Source organism: Carlito syrichta, unplaced genomic scaffold (genome assembly GCF_000164805.1).
Source record: "Carlito syrichta isolate Samal-C Ts95f unplaced genomic scaffold, Tarsius_syrichta-2.0.1 Scaffold153593, whole genome shotgun sequence".
Classification (NCBI taxonomy): Eukaryota; Metazoa; Chordata; class Mammalia; order Primates; family Tarsiidae; genus Carlito; species Carlito syrichta.
The window spans coordinates 92194-99850 of record NW_007097689.1 but is presented as its reverse complement, the minus strand read 5'-3'; the positions used below and the strand labels follow the sequence as shown (position 1 = coordinate 99850).

The window sequence follows — 7657 nt, the reverse complement described above, 5'->3', positions numbered from 1 at the left end:
TGAGACTCCAACTCAAAAAAAAAAAAAAATTTGCCAGGCATGGTGGCACGTTCCTATAGTTCCAGCTACTTGGAAGGCTGAGGGGGAAGGATCACCTGAACCCAGCAGACTGAAGCTGTGGTGGCTGTGAGCGAGTCACTGCACTTCAGCCTGGATGACAGAGGGAGACTCCAACTCAAAAAAAAAAAAAAAGCTTCTCAACAAAATGCCCACCAAGTGGTAGGCTTGTCTAGAACTCACTAGCACTGGGGAACTTACACCTAAAGTGGAATAACTAAAACTCTATAAGGCAACCACAGTAGCAAAAGTTCCTCCTAATAAAACAGCACTACTGGCCAGGTACAGTGGTTCACACCTGTAATTCCAGCACTTCGAGAGGCTGAGATGAGAGGATTGCTTGAGCTCAGGAGTTTGACCAGTCTAAGCAACATAGTAAGACCTTATCTCTTAAAAAAAATTAAAAAATTAGCCAAGAGTAGGGCATGCACCTTAGTCTCAGCTATTTGGAAGGCTGAGGCAGAAGAATTGCCTGAGTCTAGGAGAGTGAGGCTGCAGCGAGCTGTGATTGTACCCCAATACCCCAGCCTGGGCAAGAGTGAGACCCCAACTCAAAAAAATTAAATAAATAAATGAAGCACTATTTTCAGTGAGCTTGTGATTTTTACTCCTGTGGGGTACACAGGAGCAAGTATTACTTTTATCTCAAAGGAAGAAATGGAGACTTTAAAAGGTTAACTTACACAACGCTGCATGGCTACTAAAAGACTAAAAGTTGGGAGACTAGAATCCAGATCACAATCTCTCCCAATTCTGTGACCGCCCCATAGAGCTCAGGAAGGCCTCGGCAGTCTATATACTTACAAAGAAATCCTCAGGAAGGGTGACAACAGTCATGACCACTGAGGGCTCACCACATCCAGGACTGGGCTGCACCACCTCCCTACATCACCTCCCTATAATCTTGTAGCTATACTGGAAAGAAGGGTCCTCTACTCCGTTTTACAGACGAGAAAGCTGAGTAACACAAAGGTTAAGCAGCTTATCCAGTATCACACAGCTAATAGGTACCAAAGTGAAACTTGCACCCAGACCACATGCAGTGAGTAATGTTGTAGGTAAATATCTGGACTCTAGAGTCTTCAGATCTCATATTCAGAACACATTAGTTTTGTGACCTTAGCCAACTAGTATATTTGACTCTGAGATCTCACTGTAAAACAGAAATAGCTTTACAACCTAAACGGACTCCATGGGCCAGGCACAGTAGCTCACACCTGTAATCTCAGCACTTTGGGAGGCTAAAACGGGAGAAGTGCTTGAGCCCAGAAGTTCCAGACCAGCCTAGGCCACACAGGAAGATTCTGTCTCAATAAAAAAATTAAGAAACTAGCTCTTCCGGGAGGCTGAAGAGGATTGCCTGAGTCCAGGAGGTTGAGGTTGCAATGATCGTGCTCTGCACTCCAGCCTGGGTGACAGAGTAAGACGCCAATTCAAAAAACAAAAGGACTCTACGGAAGAAGCAATAAACTTCAAGATGACCAAAGGCTTTCTACCCTTCCCATTGTAGCCTTAGGCCCCACTACTTTTCTTACTTTTTAAGGAATCTTGAAGCCAGCGCAGTTTGTTTCCCTTCCTCCTCCTCTGAGTCTGAATCAGAAGATGTGGAACCTGTGTCCCAGTCTTCATCATCTTCAGAGTCTTCTGAGTCCTCATCTTCATCCTTCAAGGAAACAGAGGATAAGCAGGAGGAAGATATTGAGATTGACTGGTCTCTCTGCTTTCCCTGATGAAACATATTCCAGGGATTTGCAAGAGCAGAAAAATAGTTATTGACGGAATCAAGATAACAAGAGCTTGACATTGCAACTTGACCCGTGACAGACACAGTTTCCTAGCAGGAAAGTTAGGTCCAGATTCCAGTTCACTCAGTGCTGTAATGTAAGAGGAAACCTGTTCTCAGACAGACTCCACTAAATCTCACTTCTCCCAACCCTAGGGTTCTGAGTCTTTTCTTCTTCCTAGAGACTCAAGTTTGGCCTCTGGCAGGCAAATCACCCATCAGGCTAACTCTGATTTTTACCTCCATCTTTTTGAGGAACTTGCGACTGTCCCCAGAGGGAGCGTCTGATTTTTTCTTCAAGAAAGTTGCAGCACTGACTCCATCCTCATCCTCGTCTTCATCTGAAGAGCCTGGTGAGAACAGAGGGAAGAAAAAGTCTGAATGTTGAAGAGCCAAAGTGAAGAGCAATCAAGGCACCAGGCCAAAGGAACTCCTGACTTTGAACTTTCCATTTGCAGTTAACGTCTCGTCACGCACCTTCTGAATCCTCCTCATTCTTCTCGGCATCTTCATCTGCAGACTGCTCAGGGTTCTGGACAGAGGGAAATGAGAAAACAATTAAGGATGCTTGCCACCACAACTTCATTCCACTCCTTCACCTGAGAGTTTCATCACGGCTACTACTTCTCCAGGCATACCTCATATTAACAATTACTTTTTGAGAGTCAGACATGGTGGCTCACACCTGTAATCCCAGCACTTGGAGACGCTGAGGAGAGAGGACTGCCTGAGCACAGGGTTCAAGACCAGCCTGAGCAACAAGGCGAGACCTCGTCTCCACAATAAATAAAAAAAATTAGCCGGGTGTGGTGGGGCATCCCTATAGTTCCAGCTACTTGGAAGGCTGAGGCGGAAGGGTCGCCTAAGCCCAGCAGGTCAAGGCTGCGGTAGCTGTGAGCATGCCACTGCACTCCAGCTTGGGCAATGGAGTAAAACTCAAAAACCCCCACAAAACAACCACCACCACCACCACCACCAATTACTCCTTTGAGATTCAGTCATGGGGTCACTGTTCTCACAGTTCAAAAAGTCTGTCTCTAGCATCCCCACCTGCTTGTAGCTTGTAATATGGGACTCAAAATCTCGGTTGTATTTTCGGATCTTCTGGCGCAGGGTGCTCAGAGCCTTAGCATTGTTCTTGTTCATCTTCTTCTTCCCTTCCTTATCTTCCCACAGCTAAAGGAAAGAGAAAAGAGAGAGGGAACAGTGATGTGAGACTAAATAGTATTTCTTAAACTTCAGGCTTCACCACTTTTGAGTCTTGCTATCTGAACAACACTTATTAACTATATCTGTTAACTATATCTGTTAACTTACTTTTTAAAGATCCTTTATAAGTCAGCACTAAATGTGCAAAACTATGAATAAGAAGTGGGGCTGGGCATGGTGGCTCACGCTTGTAATATCAGCACTTTGGGAGGTCAAGGTGAGAGGACTGCCTGAGCCCAGAAGTTTGAGACCAGCTTGGGCAACACAGCAAAACCTAGTTTCTACCCCCACCCAAAAAAAATCAGTGGGTAGTGGTGCACACCTGTAGTTCTAGTTACTTAGGAGACTGAGGCAAAAGGACTGCCTAAGGCCAGGAGGCTGGCTCTGAGGTAAGCTATGACCCTACCACTGCATTCCAGCCTGGACAACAGAGTGAGACCTGAACTCAATCAATCAGTCAATTAATCGAGAATAAGAGGTGATAATAAGCACAGATACAAGTTCTTTGCCCAAAAGTTTCTTCTTCTTGCTTTATCTCATTTCTTGTATTCTAAGAAACAATGTATAGTAACACGAAAAACCTAGAGGACACATGACTTTTGGAAGTGGGTCAGGAGAAGGACCAGGTTCACACACCTGTGGATCCCACCTCACCCACAGGCATCACACCTCATTAAGATAGTCCTCCAGGTCAGCCAGGATGCGGATATAGAACCGGGGGACACCTTCTTTGTCCACGATGCTCTTGGCCTTCCCATATGCTTTTCCCAGGAGCTCAAACTCTTCCAGGCACTTGGTGACATCACGAATCTTCATGGCATTACGGATGGTCCGGATAAGGTTCGTCAGCTCCTCAAACCTGGGTTGGGAGCCCAATTCCACATTGGACATATATACCATGAAGAATACTCACTACTGCTCCCAGAGATTTCCCCATCACCCAGCCTTCCCATGGCCTCACCGCTTGTCCTTGGCACTTCGGACAACTCTCTTGGTATCTTCTTCATCCTCGCTCAATAACAATGGCCTGTTAGGAAGGAACAGAGTAAAATCTTTAACCTTCTTTCCTAGTTACAGTCTTTCCAACAGATCTCATTTCTCTTCAAAGATGGGACAGGCAGAACTGAGTAACTCAAGCCATCCATACCATATCCACCCTTTCTGACACTTCCTCCTCATAGCCTCTTCATGTACAACTCAATCTTTTAAGTCTACTTCAAGTAACATCTTTTGTTAAATATTGTAGGACAAAGATGACAATCACTATTCTCTCAAAAACAAACAAATGTAGGTGTGTATTTACTGTGTAATGAATTACATAAAGACACAAGTCACTATAGAAGTATTGAGAAAAAAAAAGTAGAGAAAAAGGATACTTCAGCTATAACGAAGAGGCTTCAAGGAGGTGGTACCTAAACTAGGTCCCAGAAAACAACATTTCACAAGTAGGAGAGGTCAACAGCGGGAAGAAGTCTCAATGGCATTAACACCTCCAGTGCTTGAATTTTTATTTGATAATGGGACCAGATCATCACAGACTCAGCCAGCAACAGCTAATCAGCAACAGCTATCTCCAGTTCCCTCTCCCTCTTTTTTTTTTTTAAGAGATGAGGTCTGGCTATGTTGCCCTGGCTGGTCTCCAACTTCTGCACTCAAAGGATTCTCCCACCTCAGCCCCTGGAGTATTTGGGACTAAAGGCACATGTTACCTGCCCAACTCTTTTTCTTGCCATTTCATTAATTTCTTGGATTTCTTTTATTTTATGGCAAGTGACATTGGTTTTCCACTTGCAGAAGGAATATGAAATTGTATTCATATTGGATATGCGTGGAAACACACATTTAAACCGGAGCACAGGCATATGGCAAAAATAACGAAGGTGGCGTGTCAATGATAAGAGGTCTGAGAAACAATATTCCATAGCTTCAAAGGACAAAAGAACTTTAATTTGCAGAGATGGGGCAAAGAATATTTAGGTGGAGGTAAACAATAAGAGTATTAAACGATGTTTATGAACCTGCGTGCAGAGCTAGGTGGTCAGAATTCAGAGCCACATCGGGGGCACTCAGATACCAAGTATTTTGGGTTTCCTTCTGTGAGCAGCAACAGGTCACTGAGGATTGCTCGGCGGTAAGAAGAGAGGGGGTGAGGGGAGGGGAAAGAAGGTACAGCGACTCACAGGCTAGTTAGGAAGCTGATGCAACAGAGCCAGCCAGTAGGAAATTTGTTGTGACTCTACCCGCTGTACCCGGTGGGTGGACTCCCTCATTTCACAGGACTCTTACGAGCGAAGGTTGTCTCTCCAATACTCCCATCCCGTAAACCCTCCCCATCCTCAGATCCTGCTCACTCCACCGCCTCCTTGAGAACCTCATCGCCGCCCTCGCCTCCAACCCCTCCCACATACACTGCCTCCCAGAGCCTGCCTAATCCCGCACTCCCCGAGTGGTCGCCACGGCGCTGCCCCTCCAACTCACTGTTTGCCGTAGTTACCCCCGACAGGTTTGGTGACGAGCTCCTCCCCGGACAGGGACGACTCGGACTCGCTGTCCGATCCGGTGGTGAAAAACCGCGACATGGCGACTGCGCAGAGGTACTACGGCTGGCGCGGCCGGACCTGCCGGACAGCCGGTGCGTCAAGGGCCACGAGAAGAGGACCAAGCCACCGCCTCCCAGCCCCCGATCCCTCACCACCCCCGCCCGTACCCCGACCTGCGTAGCCCTTCTAGAAACACGAGGCCCAAAATATACCAACCAGCCGAGCTTGCTAGTCACACCGCCAAGACGGACAGCGGAAGCTCCGAGAGAGGAAAAGGCGGGGCCTTCCGTCACTTCCGGGAAGCGCTGACCTCGTTGACTGACTACAACTCCCAGTGGCCTTCGCGCCACACAGAGGGCAGGGACAAGCCTGAAGTATCTGGGTACTAAGACCTTGATTGGAGGCTTCCCAAATCTTACCACGCGTTGACGTCTGGATTTAAAACACAAAGGCCGGCCCCGGGGTTTAACGCCTGTGATCCCAGCATTCTGGGGGCCAAGGCAGGAGGATCGCTCGAGCTCGGAGTTCGAGACCAGCCTAGGCAACATAGCGAGACCTCGTCTCTACAAAAACTTTTAAAAATTAGCCAGGCGTGATGGCACGCTGCGGTGTTCCGTGATCATGTACTGCACTCCAGCCTAGGCGACAGAGTGAGACCCTCGAGACACACACACACACACACACACACACACACACACACACACAGCCTCACTCTTAACCACGAAATCAAAACACACACACACACACACACACACACACACACACAGCCTCACTCTTAACCACGAAATCAGAACCTAAGGACCTGAGCCCACGTGATGCTGACGAGCTCTCAGGTTTTGTAGCTAGTCTCAGATCAAACTTCTAGTGAGACTGACTATTTGGGTTAAAATCCCAGCTCCGCCACTTAGGCAACTTTCCTGACCTCTCTGGGCTTTAGTCTCCCCAAGCTATAAAGTAGTAATAGTAATAGCTTCTACTTAATAGGATGTTATGAGAATAAAATGAATTAGTAGATGTAAAGCATTTAAGACAGTGCCTTGTACAGAATAAACATATATATCGGTATTCAGTCTTTATTTCACAAATGCTTAGTGAATATTCATGATGAACAAGCCAGCAATGTCTTAGGCACTGGATACAGCAGTGAGCAACACAAAAAAGATTCCTGATTTCACAAGGAACTCACGTTTTAGTGAATTTAGATCCTGGTATCAAATATATATGTATAATAACTAACACAAAAATGAATGAAAGATAATCCCAGATAGTAGTAAGCATCATAAAGACATTAAAGTGAGTGGTTAGAGAGGAAGATTATTTTAATAGGAAGATCAGGCCCTCTCTGAAGAGGTGATGTATGAGCTGAGATCCAATTGATGGGAATGAGGGATGCCTGTGAAGGTCATCTACAGAAAAGAGCCTTCCCAGCAAGTACAAAGACTCTAAGGCAGAGATTAGATTGACTACATTCTAAGAATAGAGTAGCCCAGTGTGCTATCAGTAAAGTGAGCGAGGCATTGCTGGGCTCAATGGCTCAGCCTGTAATCCCGCGCCTTGGGAGGCTGAGGTGAGTGGATTGCCTGAGCCCGCAGGTTCGACACCCACCTGGGGAACTTGGTGAGACCTCATCTCTGCAATAAATAAAAAAATTAGCCGGGCGTGGTAGCGTGTGCCTGTAATTGCAGCTACTTGGAAGGCTGAGGCGGAAGGATCCCCGGAGCCCCAGCAGGTCGAGGCTGCAGCGGCCGGGAGCGGTCACTGCACTCCAGTCTGGGCGACAGAGTGAGACTCCAACTCAAAAAAAAAAAAAAAAAAGTAATACTAGTTCATGCATGTCCTTGTAGGCCTATGGATTTATTATTATTATTATTTTGAGTTGGAGTCTCACTCTGTCACCAGGTTGGAATGCAGTGGCATCCTCTGACCAGAAACTCCCCTCTGCACGGATTGCTTCTTTGAATACTAGTTCCTCTCCCCAATTTGCCTGCTTCCATTTTTCAGAGTCCTCAGATAGCTCTTTTTACATTTTTTTTTTTTTTTTTTGAGTTGGAGTCTCACTCTCTGCCCA

At 46.4% G+C, this 7657-nt stretch overlaps 1 protein-coding gene across 5 annotated transcripts in view; it reads right to left on the bottom strand.

The window, feature by feature from the left end:
• LOC103252085 (eukaryotic translation initiation factor 3 subunit C) overlaps positions 1-5960 on the bottom strand; it is a 22503-nt gene extending 16543 nt beyond the window's left edge. For 2 of the 5 annotated variants that reach the window (XR_002481502.1, XM_008050689.2), the window contains exons 1-8: positions 5806-5960; positions 5528-5667; positions 4011-4076; positions 3719-3908; positions 2891-3016; positions 2318-2372; positions 2081-2190; positions 1593-1720 (exon numbers count right to left, since the gene is read on the bottom strand). Coding sequence is in view for 4 of the 5 variants with exons in the window: in XM_008050689.2 (XP_008048880.1) it covers positions 1593-1720; positions 2081-2190; positions 2318-2372; positions 2891-3016; positions 3719-3908; positions 4011-4076; positions 5528-5628 (776 nt within the window). In the remaining variant the exon portion in view is untranslated. Of the gene's footprint in view, positions 1-1592; positions 1721-2080; positions 2191-2317; positions 2373-2890; positions 3017-3718; positions 3909-4010; positions 4077-5527; positions 5668-5750 lie in introns of all 5 variants that reach the window. The other 3 variants (XM_021708937.1, XM_021708936.1, XM_021708938.1) reach the window with 3 other exon arrangements.
• Between the last annotated feature and the right edge of the window lie 1697 nt (positions 5961-7657).